The 15680-nt window shown below is 44.1% G+C and overlaps 1 protein-coding gene across 3 annotated transcripts in view; it reads left to right on the forward strand.

Moving 5' to 3' along the window:
• The window catches only part of NPNT (nephronectin), a 94944-nt gene that overhangs the window by 10212 nt on the left and 69052 nt on the right, over positions 1–15680 (forward strand). Inside the window, exon 3 of one of the 3 annotated variants that reach the window (XM_048846650.2) lies at positions 11136–11186. The exons of the other annotated variants lie outside the window; for them this stretch is intronic. Coding sequence (XP_048702607.2) covers positions 11136–11186 — 51 coding nt within the window. The remainder of the gene's footprint in view (positions 1–11135; positions 11187–15680) is intronic. 3 annotated transcript variants of the gene reach the window in all.

The raw sequence follows: 15680 nt of genomic DNA on the forward strand, positions 1-15680 counted from the left end.
CCCGAGGAGGCTATTATGCCTTTGCCACCAACAGCTGACAATTTCATACACTTCCAGGACTTGTTTAAAAGAGTTGCCGATCAGCTCAAGATTAATCTTGAGGAAGTGTCTGAACACCAATACGAGCTTACTGACATTTTACAACTCACCGCCTCTTCCAAAATAGCATTGCCGATCAATGGGGCCATCATGGAACCAGCTAAAACCATATGGCAGACCCCGGCCACTATATCCCCAACCCGCAGGAGAGCAGACTGCAAATAGTACATCCCCTCCAAAGGTTCCATGTTTCTCTTTACACACCTGTTGCCCAATTCGTTGGTGGTTGAGGCGGCCAACTAGAAAAATAAACAGCAATATTTCTGGTCTACCCCATCTGATAAGGATAGCAAGAGGATGGACTTATTTGGCCGTGAAGTGTATTCATCTTCCACCTTACAATTTAGGGTGGCAAATTATAAGGCTCTATTAGCAAAGTATGACCACAGGAACTATGCTAAATTCATGGAATTTATTAATGACGTTCCTGAGGGCAAGCAGCAACAATTTAAAGCCATGGTCTCTGAGGGACAGATGATATCCCATACGGCTCTTCAGGCCACCGTTGATGCTGCTGACACGGCCGCCAGACCAACAGCACAGCCACTGTCATGCGGTGAGCCTCATGGTTCAGCTGCTCCTCCTTCCCACGGGAGATACAGAACACTGTCAAAGATCTTCCTTTCGATGGCGAGGAGCTATTTGCAGCAAAAACGAAGAACCCAACAATGACGCCCCCCACCATCCACGGCATCTCAACCCCCTCCACCGAACAAGCAGATTTGAAGCCTTGGTCAAGGGTATAGAAGACCTCCCACGCACTCCAGCGCCTACTGCAACCATCCATCCTTTTGGACACCATCTGCTCCCATTCCTCACCAACTGGGAAGCTATCACTACAGGCAAATGGGTCCTAGAAATCATCCGATCGGGCTATATCATGCCCTCCCTCCCCGTCCCTCTTCAGGGACCCCTTTCACGAACACTTGTTCTGTCAAGAGGTGCACCATCTTCTATAACTAGGAGCAGTGGAGAAGGTACCCGCTCAACACCAGGGGAAGGGATTTTATTCCCGCTATTTCTTGACCGAAAATAAAAGTGGGGGGATGGCGACCTATTCTTGATCTTCAATAACTAAACAGGTTTGTCAAGAAACAAAAACTCAGGATGGTTATACTGTCAACAGTCATTCTGGCGTTGGAGACAGGACATTGGTTTTCAGCCCTCGACCTGCAGGATGCATATTTTCATGTCACTGAACACCATGCCCACAGACTCTTTCTCAGATTTGTGTTGGGCGTGGATCATTACCCGTACAGGGTTTTGCCCTTTGGCCTTTCAACTGCTCCGAGTTTTTTCCAAAATTCTAGCACACCTCAGAAAAAAGGGAATCATTATTTTTCCTTACCTGGATGACTGTCTCCTGAAGTCTCATACCTGGTCAGAAGCCATTCGAGGGACCACACATTGCGTCCACAGCCTTGGCCTGCAAATAAACATAAATAAATCTACTTTACATTCTACCCAGCAACTAGACTTCATAGGAGCCCACCTCGATTCCACCACAGCTCTCGCATCACTTCCAAAGGACAGATTTCACACACTGAGTAACCTAATTGTGAGCATACAGAGAAGCCCACAGGTCACCGCTCGAGACTGCCTAGAACTGTTAGGCCACATGGCCGCATGCACATTAATCGTCATAAACGCACGCCTGTGTGCGATGCCTACAGGACTGGCTGGTTAGCCAGTCTACAAACCCAACATGCATAGACTAAGCAGACTACTAACTATGCCCTCAAAAGTCAAAGATTCGCTCATATGGTGGACCCTTTTTCTCAACCTGTGTTTTGGGGTCCCCTTCTGGCAGGATCCTCCCTCCATTATCATCATGACGGATGCATCCCTCACCGGCTGCGGAGCACACATGGACCATCTCACGCCGACTCAGGGTCTCTGGTTTTCTACAGAAACCATGCTTCATATAGACCTCCTAGAGCTCTGAGCTGTCCGCAATGCCTGCCTCCATTTTCTTCCCCTCATCAAGAACCACATGATCAGAGTCATGACCGATGACATCTCATGTATGTTTTACATAAACAGACAAGGGGGAGCTCAATCCCAGTCCCTGTGCAACCGAGGCTATAAAACTTTGGAATTGGTGCCTCCAACACAATATTCACATCTCAGCCTCACATCTCCCCAGGTTCTCCAAACACCACAGTGGATGAGCTCAGTCGATCCTTCCCCCTCCATCATGACTGGGAGCTAAATGACACCATTCTACACAACATTTTCCAGAGCTAGGGCTATCCCCAGCTGGATCTCTTCACAACTACAATCAACAAAAAATGTCCAACATTCTGTTCCAGAGCAGGTCTGGGAAAGCATTCTCTGGAATATGCATTCATGATCACTTGGCACGACACTCTGCTGTATGCATTCCCACCAATACCTCTGCTGAACAGAGTGGTACAGAAAATAAGGACAGACAGGTCCCAGGCCATTCTAATTGCTCCGACATGGCCCAGGCAACCATGGTACCTCTTTGTCCCGATCTCACTTCCCCCACTTCCCAACCTACTATCACAACACAGGGGCCAGTTATATCACCCCAATATAGCGATGCTCCACCTCAAAGCATGGCTACTCAGTGGCTCTCCAATGAGGAACTAGCATGCTCAGTACAAGTCCAGGCAGTTTTATTACACAGCAGGATACACTCCACGCTCACTACCTATCTGCAGAAATGGAAAAGGTTCAGCACTTGGTGTTCTGCCAGATACACCCCCCTGGCTTCCGCCCCTCTTCCACTGATTCTAAACTACCTTCTAGAACTCGAGGTAGCTGGGCTTTCTCTTAGCTCAGTAAAGGCTCACCTAGAGGCAATCACAACATTCCACCACAAGGTAGATAATGCTACTGTTTTTTTGCCCATCCTGTCGCCAAAAGATTCCTCAAAGGTATCCAAATGTTCTACCCAGATATAAGACCACCGGCTGAGCCATGGGACCTACACCTGGCCCTCACAGCTTTGATATACAACCTTTGAACCCTTGGCTACCTACTCCCTTTTACACCTATCCATGAAAACTGAGTGAGTAGCAATTACATCCACCAGCTGCATGGGGGAACTTGGAGTGCTGATGGCCGAACCGCCGTATACTGCCTTCTTCAGAGACAGTTACATTTCGTATACATCCTAAATTCCTTCCTAAGGTGCATTCGTCCCTTCACCTAAATGAACCTATTCACCTTCCAACATTCTTCCCAAAACCCCATGCTAATGCATTTGAGGAAGCAATGCACACGCTTGGCATTCTTAGAGCGTTATCCTTCTATCTTGACAGAACGAAGCCATTTAGACAGATCCTTAGGCTCTTTATAGCTATCACTCAATGATCTCAGGGCAAAGGGATCTCCACCCAGAGACTATCCAAATGGATATCAGACTGCATAAGTTTGTTACCAGTTGAAACGAGTCCAACCTCCTGTGGCAATCAAGGCACACTCTACGTGTCCACTTCCATAGCATTTTTCTGCAACGTCCCGCTTTCCGACATATGCATGGTGGCCACTTGGGCGTCAGACCTTACGTTTACTAAACTTTACACTCTCAGGGTCCATCATCGACACCCGACTGGGTCGAGCTGTCTTAACAGCTTTCTTACCAGATCCAAAATCCTGACCATTCTAAGAGATACTGCTTTTCAGTCATCTGGAGTGGAGCACACACAGGGACATCTCTCGAAGGAGAAGAGGTGGTTACCCACCTTGTGCAGTAACTGACATTCTTCGAGTTGTGTCCCTGTAGGTGCTCCACTACCCACCTCCTCCCCTCTACCTCGGAGTTTGGAGCAGGCTCCATTGTAGAGAAGGAACTGAGGAGTCCGGGCTGTGCACGTGCTGTTCAAACACCGACAGCGCACGAGGCAGGCACTGTGCATGCGTGACCTGTATGGGAACTGCTGCAAAAATCTCCGATCGAAGGTGTTGGGATGCACTTCGATGGAGCACCCATAGGGACCCTCATCTCAAAGAATGTCAGTTACTACAGAAGGTGAGTAACGTCCTCTTCTCTTCCTCTTCTCATCTGTGACTGGAAGCAGCTTGTCCATTCCTGCCCGCACACTATCGAAAGGCAGCATCTCCAGGCTGCTGCTGGCCACCAACATAACCCAGCCGCCTCCTGTGCCCCCACCCTGGCTACAGCATGGGCAGAAAGAGGTTAAGCTCTAAGAAGGCATGTGCACCAGGGCCTAGGAAATCTGACTGCAGGGGCTTCAGTCCAGCCAGAGGGTGGCTCAGCAGGGGAGGGTGCCTAGGGGACAGAGAAGCCCCACGCTCCCTGGCGGCAGGACTCAGGGCGGAGGGGTAGGGAGTGGAGAGGCTACTGTGGAGACTGTAAGTCTGGGGCTTGAACAGGCTGGAAATCGCTTCCCCTCCATTCCCCTGCCACTCCATAACTTAGCTGAGGGGCAGAGAGGCTTTCCCATGCCAGCGCTGTGCACATGCTGGGCTTGGCTCCTCCAGGCCAGTGCCCCCGGGCTGGAGGATCTTGGGCTTTCCCAGGGTGCTAGCCCAGCCAGAGGCAGTGGGGGAAGGAAGGAGTCTGCGGGCAAGGCTGTTGGTGAGCTGAGGAGTCCGACCAGGGGCTGGTTCCCCACACAGCATTGGGAGCATCCTGCTGGTGGGGATATGGAGGAGCAGCAGATTTGGGGGGAAGGGAGCAGTGAAGAAACAAAGCAGGGAGAGGACATTGAGAGGTGGAGCATGTAAAGGGCTGATGGGTGGGCAGCAGAGGTGATATATAACTGGCTGCTGCATGGCGCCTCCCTGCACTCACCAGCCACTACAGCTCGCAGGGCGCAGCCAGTGCCGGCTGGAAACAGAATGCGGGGAGGGGGGCACGGTCCTACTGGCTGAGAGGTGGCATGCAGTGGGGGCTGTGCGGATAGACCATAGCGGGGAGCGGCCAGCCCCGTGTGCTGCATCTTCACCCCACCATCAGCCTTGCACACCCAACTCCATTGTCAGCCACTAGACCCCCACTTTCACCACTGGTGGGAGGGCGACTGGCAAGCAGGGATCTTCCCAGCAGCAGGACCCACCAGTACTGATGGGGAGAGTGGGAGACAGAAAATACGGGACAGTGTGCCCGTTTTTAAGAAAAAAAACTGGGACTCCTGCAGGAGGGCTTAAATATGGGACTGTCCCTTTAAAAACAGGACATCTAGTCACCCTAGATAACTTATGCCTTCTTATGACCTCTCTAATGTGCATATTTTACCATTTAATACTCCTCCTACACTGGCTTAGACTTCCTTACTTCTCTAGACTAACACAGACTCACACCTACTTACCAAGATGTAATTTATACCTCCCACACTCATCACCTCTGAATTTGGCCTACAGAGGCTAAATTAGTGTCAGGGAATGGAAGGTGGGGTAATTTGTAGCCATCAGACAGGAGAATAGGAAGAATAATAAACAGGTGGGGGAAGAAATTGGTTCTTGCTTTAATTTTACATCTTTTTTTCACCTTCTAGTGCCTCAGTTTTTAAATTGCACAAACTTAGATTGTTACACATAGATAAGCAGGTATGCATTAGTCTACTTGACGGTTAGTGAATTTGCAATGGCTTGAACATCACCACTAACTTGGGCCCCTCACATCTGTACCATTTCAGTAAAAATAACCTGCCTCATTGTTAGAAAGGAGATAAAGACCTATGCTAAACATTATGATCATACTCCCAAACTCTCCTTCCAAAACTGGTACATTCAGTTGTGTAACATCCTCTAAAGAAATAATTGAAAGAGCTCCCAAGTATTTTGGATTATGCCTCTGATGTTTTCCCAGAATCAGTTTGTGAACACCAGCACAAATTCAAGTTAGCTATCTAAATCCATATTGGGGTTCCTAAATAAAAATAGCAAGATTTTCAAAGGCACTGATCACCTGCAGCTCCAGATGATTACGAAGAGACTTGTATGTGCTCAGCACTTGCAAAATTGACCCAGGGGGATTTAGGAGCCTAATTTTAGAGACTTTTAAAAATAATTCTTATTTAATACAGTGAAGGATCAATCAGTGTTTCTGGGATTTATAGGTCTGATGTGGAGATTTGGCTTGTGGATTAAACCTGGCATACAGGCCTAAGTTTGAAGTGGCTGAAACTTTTAAAACCAATATAATAATTTAATTGGTAGTTTATGTTTATATATTAATAAAAATGGAGACATTCAGCTATTGAGGCCCTGATCCTGCAAATTGCCTTGCACAGGCAGATCATTGCAGTTGTTTGGAGCTCCCTTGATTTCAGTGGGCCTGTGAGTGTACACAGCGATTGGTCCATGTGGAGTGATCTGTAGCATTTCAGCTTTAGTTTGCTTTTTTGCATCTTTAAAGTCCAAAACTGAAATTATTTCGTAAATTCCCAGTTGTGCAACTCTTACTTAGGTAGTAGTATTGTGTCTGCAGCAAGTGCAAGATATGGATTCTTAAAAATATGACAGGTTTCAGAGTAGCAGCCATGTTAGCTTGTATCTGCAAAAAAGAACAGGAGTACTTGTGGCACCCTAGAGACCAACAAATTTATTTGTGCATAAGCTTTCGTGGGCTAAAACCCACTTCATTGGATGCATGCAGTGGCAAATACAATAGGAAGAGAGAGAGATAATATATATATACACACACACACACACACAGAATGTGCAACAATGGGTGTTATCATACACAAAATATGAAGCTCTCTTGGGTTTTTACATAATGCCTATTGCTGTGGTATCCAAGTGCCGCACAAAATTAAAGCCCAGCTCATGTGGTCTTTTTCTCACTTCCTGTCTTCCGCCAGTCCAGAGTATTTTGTTTACAGCATAGATATCCACAGTACTCTTTTGTTTCTAATTAAATTTATATGCATTTTTACATATGTGCCCACATGCAGTGAATGCACTTTAAAAGCATGTATGGATAACTGTTACAAAAAAGACAAGCCTGTCACTTGATTAGCTTAAGACAACTAACTGATGAATCAGCTAGGGTTCAACGGTTCCCCCAGTTGTAGTAGTGCAAAGGGGACCTTCTATATGGAAAACTCCTGTTTTGTAACCAGCTTTGCGATGGACCCGCTGTCTATTCCCAAGGCCTCCTCCATGGGTCTGAAATGTGCAGCAGGGTATGAGGTGAGCCAAGATAGGAAAGATTTGGGCGTGCATCCTCCCCCCCCCCCCCCACCCCTCCAGGCACCAGCAGAAAAGTTAGTGGAAAGTTAATGCAGCCTGAGACTGCTTGAATTGTTCAGCCTCCATATGTATGATAGGAAGCTCCTGGGCAGAAGGAGATTCCAGAGGCAACAACAGCTCAAGGGAATCCTGGCAGCCTATCTCCAATGGAGCTTCCCTGCCAGTGAGCTGACGGGGCACTGAGAGTCCCAGAGCTGGTAATTAGCCTCTTTCTGACCAGTCCTGGCCTCTGTATATTCTAGGATATCCACAGAGCTTGAGGGCAGTCCTCTAGTGGGAGAAACTGCACTCCTCTGATGGAATGGTTCAGAGACTACCCTATGAAGGTAGTTGTCTTCTCACCAGGGTTGCCTCCCCTGGATATTTCTATACAAGAGGACAATCCAGGTCTAAACTTGCAAATGTCTCTGTTGGGCCAGATGTTGGTATAAATCAGCAAAGCTTCAATGAAGTCTGTGAAGCTGTGCTGATTTACACTAGCCGAGGATCTGGCTCAACCATGCTGAGGAATATGTTAACTGGCCAGATGACATTTATAAATGATGCATCCAACATTACTGTATACTGAAGAGGATTAGTCTGGGGTTTAGCATAACAGATAGCTAAGGTACAGGATGAAAAAGATATTGTTTCAATGCAGCGCCTTATAATAGAAATTATATGGCCCATGAAACACCCTCTTGTTTTTTCAGCATGAGAGTGGCAGTTCTGTACCTGCCAACAATTCAGTGTGGTTTGTTTGAGGTTTCGCCCCCCACGCGCATTATTTTATCTAAGCAATAATCTGAGTTTCTCGTAGGAGCAGGTATTCTTTGTTTTACTTATTGGTCCATTTGACTGAATTATTCACTTCTATGTTGCTAAACAAGAACCTAGATTCTAGTCACATTACAAATGTATGGCCACTGAAAGAACCACAGAAACAAGATTGTTTCTATATGTCCATATATTTCTTATGTAAGATGCACCTGCTTTGGACCTGCCTGCATGCCTATTTGCAGCTCATTTGTATGCCAGTTTTACATAGTTAAGCTACACTAAACATTCATGCTGTGTGTTGCCCAGTGAACATTTGTCTTCCATTTTAAATTGTCTGAAATTGTAGTTGAAGTATAACACCCAAGATATAAACTTCTTTTAGTAAATAAGGTTTTGAGAATGAGAAACTTTATTAAGATAAAGTAGAAACCAAAATGTAAATCTTTTGAAAGAATAGCTATAAAAAGCAATTTGAAGTTTCATTTTGAATGCAGATTGGACAACTCCTTTGCTAGGGACAGTGGTAAGAAGAAATCTTCCTACATTCAAAGATGTGCAAATATGAAGGCTAAATCCTCAGCTGAAAAAAATTGGTGGTAGCTATTCTGTCAGCTCCTCAGCTGGTATGAACTGGTACAGCTCTATTGAAGTCAATGGAGCTGTACCAATTTATACCACCTGAGGATATTGCCATCTCTTCAAATACATAATGCCATTGGACAGAAAGTTAGAAGTGGCATATCAGTAGGAAGTGTTTAACTGAAATAAAATTCTTACTGTAGATTTTTTTAAATAGTGATATAATTTATTACCTTCAGCCATCCAACAATGGAACTCTCCTTAGCAATAACAAAGTCTATGTGAGATGTCCTGAGAAGTCTTTAATGGTGGGTGTACTTAAAATAGCATCTACCTGTCATCTTCCACCATTGAGCATCTTATAAAGAAATTTTAACAAAAATAGGCCAATGATCAAATTTCCTACCATCTTCCACTGAAGTAATTGTGATTATGTTTTAATGGCATAGGTTCAGGGCAGTCAAAGGAATTAAACAATTCAATACTCATCCCATTGGTAAAAGTACTGTATAAGACTACACAAACCAGCCTCAGTAATGCAGAAGTGGCTTGGTAGTTTTAGCCAATCATAGTAAAATGCACTATCACAGAGCTGTCATATTACCAACACCAACGAGTGGGGCTTTCACAAGTATACACAGAGGGTGCTAGAAATGTAGATGTAACCAAGTGCTTTGCTGGAAATTTTGCATGATGCTGCTTTCTCACAATAGCTGCGGAGAAGCTATATGGTAGATGCTGCTGCTCTTGTCTTTATGAGATAAAATACATATTTTTCCAAATTGTGTAATATATTGATAAACATTTTAAAGAGAACTGAAAACACAAGGGTTTATACTCTCATTGATGCCTGCATGGAGGTTTTTTGTAGCTCTCATTAGCATTGATGGGAGTTACCCATATAAATCCCTTCATGCATTGATGGGAGAATAGGCCTCATTGTTTAGGATTCCTGTATTCTGGGCATAACAGTGCTTTAAATGGAAATGCAATTCTGTATGGTCTAAAATGCACTAATCTCAACTAAAAGCAAAACCATGCTTTGTGTCGCTAATGAGCCTTGGAAATACTGTGTTGAGACAGATTGGCTGTTTCCTAGAGGGCCCATTAAAATCAGTAGGATTTTTGACATTGACTTCAATGACTGCATGATTGGGGCCTAATTTAATCTGGTATAATTCACTAGATTTGCACATATATATCAATATATTGCATATCTATTTTATACATATCTATTTTTTTTGTAAAGAAACAGAAGTTTTTTGTGCATCTTTAAATATTCTAAAAAAAGAACAGACATTTGTATACAGAACTGCACTACTGCTTTAATATTGCTATGTAAAACAATACTGTGGTTTTGCTATTTTTATTCAATTACATTTTTCAGTTCAAAAGCATATCGTTTTAAAATGTCAGAAAATATTTTAAGTGGTGTTAAAGAAACAGTATCCTCCTCTCTCAGATTGCACCCATTCCACCTGCAAAATACAAGAATTTTGTAATCTATTTTTTTCCAGTAGTGTGGTTTGGCCATTTCGATTTTTCTCTTGTAGCGCTTAAATGTTATACTTAGGGCCTGTTCCAAAATTGATGGAAATCCTTCCATTGACTTCAATGGGCTTTGGAACAGAAATTTAGGGACTTATTATTCTTTCTCTCCCTTGTTTTACATTGATGTAACTAGTGTAAGTGAAATCAGAATCACATTCTGTGATGCTAGAAAACCAAGAACTGTAAGTTTCAGGCTATTTGGTACATTATGTTAATTTACTAATCTCAGCTACTTAATGTAACTGACCGTCCATTTTATTTGCAAATATTTGAACTGGGAAACACAAATCTGGTGTTTGGATTTTATTTTGTTTTAGGTTATTTAATTACATATGTTAATAAGAGTAGAAAAGGTTGCTAAGTATTTAATTCAGATGACAATCAAAATTTAAACACTGTAAAGATGACCAGCAATTTATATGCCAGCATCTTTATTGGTGACGGCTGTTCTGATACTTAAAGTGCACATTATTTTAATTACACAAAAGTTAGTATCCAGATGCTAACTCTTTTTATGTTGGCTATATGGGAAAATCTACATGAGCTTGTATATTTAAATGAAAGGATACTGTTTCTTTAAGAAAACCATGTTTATGTTCTGTTATTGAAAACACTGAACTTTGAACCCTGAAATAAGATAATTTTTACAGCTGGATGAAGTGGCTATTATACTTTGCCAAGTTGGAGCTCATTGACTGAATAAGAATAGCATAACATCATTAATTGTCATCACTTTTATATAACATAATGTATTTGTTAAATCTCATAACAAAATAGTAAGGTGTTTCCATTTTTAAATATGTCCCAGAATTTTTTTTTATTTCAGAGAAGCTTTGACTGTTAAATGTGTGTAAGTCTCCAGGAATGTAGCAAGTTGATAAAAACCCAAGCCAAGTCCATCTTCCTTACAGAAAAAAAAAAAAAGCTGGAATTTCTTTTTTTGGACATTTGTTTTGCAGCTTTCTACGTCTTAAGGCAGAGAATAGCCAGAATAAGGTGCCAGCCCAAAGGTTAGCTAAACATATTTCTTGAAATAATTTTGGCAAGCCTATGTCTTGGTGGCATGGTCTCAAAATCAGAAGTTTACATGAGAAATATAAAGAAACTTTAATAGATATTAATTTTAACATTTATTTTTTACTTATTTTGAGGGGGTGGGAGGAAATTTATAGAGAGATGACTGTTTTAACCACAGATCTAATGACTAATGTAAATTTAGTATTCAAAAAATCCATGGGCTTTTTTGTTCAAGGCCCAAGCAATGTTTTTCCTGTCTGGAAATCTAATGTACTTTCAATGCCACATTTACAATCTGATGAATTCAAGAGGCCTGATTCTGCTCTCACCTACATCACTGTGAATAAGGAGTAACTCCACTGAAGCCAATGGGTGTTAAATTTGTGTAAATCAGATTAGAATCAGATCCCAGTTCTGTAGTGCAACCAAACATGATGGTACTCACACTAACCTGCCTTTATCAGGAATTTAAAATTCAGTGATTATTGAATCCATGAAAAATTCAGGTAACAAATGTTTCAAAACAAACATTTGTGTTGGTAAAAAGCATTTGTATAAAATATTGTTGTGATGTGACTAAAGCCATTTAACATGTAAACTGGAAAATTTGCCCCCCAAAATTAAATAAATAAATGATTATTACCTTTTTGGGGGGAAATTTTCACTTGGTTTCTAAGGAAAATACTTAAGCATGTGGTTAAAGTTAAGTGTGTGATTAAGTCCTGTTAATTTCAGTGGGGACATTAGCATGTGCTTAAAGTTAAGCATATGCCTAAGTGCTCTGCTGAACAGGGATTGTGGTCTGAATTTACATGTGCATTGCAGGACCCTGCAAATAGCTATAATCAAGCATAGAGTTTATTACCAGAGATAGTCCCCCATTGTTTGCCATATATTATCTTGATGTTCAATTGACACATGTGTATGTGCAAACTGAATAGTCCTGACTTACTTGAACAAATGTAGTAGTTGTGCATCTAACATTAGAGACTTAAGCTTAACTTTAACGTTGACATTGTGCCTCCTGAATGCTATAGGTAAGTGTAAATGGTTTTTGAAAGATGTTTTGAGTGAGTCTTTAGAAAAAGCATGCATATGTATGTAATATTTTATATAATATGTATTAAGGAGCTGGCAGGTGGGGCCAGGGGGCGGAGAGGAGCCCGTATCTGGCTAGCTGGCTGAGAGAAGCAAGTGGTGGGCAGCGGAGAGCCAGTGGTGAGGTGGCTGGTGAGGTCTCAGGGCGCAGTAGAAGTAGAGCAGGTCGGGGCCCCTTCAGAGCATGGGCCCAGTTCCATGGCGCCATTGTAAACCAGATACTGCCTAGAAATTGTACATTTGTACTTCTAATTCTGTTATTTAGGAAATAACATTAGTGAGTAATTCTGTACTGTATGTTATGGTTATAGTATATTGGAAATGTGATCCTTGGGTAAGACGTATTTTTATAATCTAATCTATTGTATAGTAGGTTAGACATTATTTTATATACATTTGGGCAGTAAAACCATGTTGAAGGAACTTATCTGGTCCATTTTATAAGGTAGATAAACCACAGAGATTAACTAGGTCAAAATTGACGTGGATAAAGCAGATTGTTAAAGTTTTACTTAGTGTGTGAAAATAATGTACTGTTGTTTGTACCTGAAAATGTGCTAGGAAGGTGATGGGGGCATAGTGGCCAAGCTTCAGGGAGAAGACATTGGTAGGAGTCATTAACCAGAGGGGATAGTCAGTTGGTCACAGCGTAACAGGGATCCTGTTTCAAGGCTCCTATATGTGAACGTGTTTATTTCCTTCAGTGTAGAAGTCTGGCATTAGGGGAACACAGGGAATTGGTGAAGGGGATTCAGGGGAAGTATGTGGAGGATTTGAAGATTAGGAAAGAGATTTTGTTCTGTATTCTGAAGTGAACAGGCATCCAGTACAGGTATCTGAGACTGAGTGATGTGTTACTGTCTCCAGGCAGGTGCATACATGAGGAGCTGCATTTGGACAAATGGAATTTCAAAAAATTGTGTTTTAGGTGGACCATAAAGAAAGAGTTTATATTACTTAGGAAGAGCAGATAAAAACAGAGGAGTTTTGGCTGAAGAATGGTCAAGACAGTTTGTTTCCAATGTAGGCGATCTGGGGAAGGTAGAAAACAAGTTCTTAAGTTCTTGACCTTGAGTTCAAGGTCAAGTTGAACATCTGAGTTCTGAAGATTTGAGGTGAAGTTCAGATTTAAATTGAGGAGGCAGAGAGCAGATGGCAATTTGGATGAGGCAGTTCTTATGGATAGAATACCGTGTGGATATAATATATGAAGGAAGTTCTACAGAACAAGAAGATGACAAGCCAAAGAGAGAAACTGAGAAAAGGGGAAAAACAGTGATGAGTAATACAGATTGAGTGTATTCTGCATAGAAGTGATATTCAAGGATGAATTCAAAAAGAAGTACCTGGAGACATTTTAAAAGGCTCTCAGAATGCTGGGGGACACCTTAGTAGAAAAATCTGGAATTTCTATTGTCCGTCACAATATCCATCTCCTACTCCTGGGGGAATTCTGTACCACTGCACATGCGCAGAATTTATTTCCCCCACAGATTTCTTTGCTTCCCCACAGAAAAATGACTTTCTGACGGAAAAGCAAAGGGAATCCACAAGAGCGGTCATGCTTCCCTCCCCGGCAGTGTGGGTGTGTCGTTTCAGGCACTTGGAGGAGCTGTCGGAGAGAGAAATCACCATGGGTTGGGGTGGTCTGGGGACACCCAGGCTGGTGCTTCCTGCCCTGCAGTGGGCTTGGCTGCTAGTCCTGGCTGGGCAGGGGAGGATGGGTTTTATTCTTCTGCAAGGAATGGTTAGGGCTGGGGCCAGATTAGACCCACACCTAGAAACCTCCCCTGGCTGCAGGAAGCTCTGCCTCCCCTCACTTCATGCCCCCATCACTCCTCAGCCATGGGAGGGAGGGCTCACTGTATGGGGAGCTGCTCCCTCATCTGCCCAACCCCTGTGCAGCTGGATCCCCCTCCCCCACAATACACAGAACCACCCCCCCCACTGAGCGCTCTGCTCCAGAACCCTCATCTGTACCCTGGCTGAGCTCTTCCCCCCTGCACCTGAACCCCCCTGCACCCAGATCCCTCCCCCCGCATTGTTCCCTGCTCCCCCTGCATCCAGACCCACACCCCTCCATCTGGATAACTCACCACTGAGCCCCTGAAACTCGAACCCTCAATCTGATGAGCCCCACCTGCCCTGCACTCGGACCACCCCGATGAGCCCTCCAAACTTGGACTGCCACCTTGACCCTCCCCAACTAAGCCTCTCTCTCCCAGCACCCCCCCGCTGAGCCCCCGGATCCCCCGCTGAGCCCCAACCACCTTCACCGGGACCCCACTGCAGAGTCTCATTCCCCTGCACCTGGAGCCCTACAAGAGCCTTGGTGCATCCAGATCCCTCCTGCGCCCGGACCCCACACCAAGCCACCTGCACCCAGATTGCCCCACACAGAAAACTCTCACGCCGCAGCTGGATTCCCCTATACGAAGCCCTTCCACATTTGGATCCTGCCAGGCTGAACCTGTCTGGTCTACACTTGGATCAGGGGCTAGGGCTTGGTATGCATGTGAGACTGTCCCTCTGGCTATCTTGGTGAGCATGGCATGGAGGTGCAGGGCCCTGGGGTGTTTCTGGGGCAGGCCTGGCCCTTGTACTGTGTCAGGGTAGGGTGCAGCTTCACTGCTGAGACAGTGTTCCGGGGGGTGGGGTGCCAAGAGGCTGTAGGATGATTTCCCTCCTCCATGCAGCCAGTGGCCTGTGCTCCCCACTGCCATGTTGGAGCCTCCACATTTATTTATTGACAAATAAAACATGCAGAATTTTAAAATGTTGTTTGCAGACTTTTTAATTCTTTGGCACAGAATTCCCTCAGGAGTAATCGCCCTTGGAGGTTAGCTTAAAAGCTAATTCTGTGCGGCTGCAAAAACAACTGGTTTGCCTGAGCCTATGCTAGAATAGTCAATGTGAATCTTGTTCCACAAGCATTTTGTGAAATCACTGAGAACCTACACTACAAAAAGAAGGATTCTGAGTGGACTCCTCCTGAAGGTCGGAACAACAGACTGGACTTCTACATAGCGTGCTTCCGCTGACATGCACGGGCTGAAATTGTGGAAAAGCAGCATCACTTGCCCCATAACCTCAGCCGTGCAGAACACAATGCCATCCAGAGCCTCAGGAACAACTCTGACATCATAATCAAAAAGGCTGACAAAGGAGGTGCTGTCGTCATCATGAATAGGTTGGAATATGAACAAGAGGCTGCTAGGCAGCTCTCCAACATCACTTTCTACAAGCCATTACCCTCTGATCCCACTGAAGGTTACCAAAAGAAACTACACCATTTGCTCAAGGAACTCCCTGAAAAAGCACAGGAACAAATCTGCACAGACACATCCCCGGAGCTCCAAGCAGGGGTATTCTGTCTGCTACGCAAGATC

The sequence above is a fragment of the Caretta caretta genome, chromosome 4 (genome assembly GCF_965140235.1).
Source record: "Caretta caretta isolate rCarCar2 chromosome 4, rCarCar1.hap1, whole genome shotgun sequence".
NCBI lineage: Eukaryota > Metazoa > Chordata > Testudines > Cheloniidae > Caretta > Caretta caretta.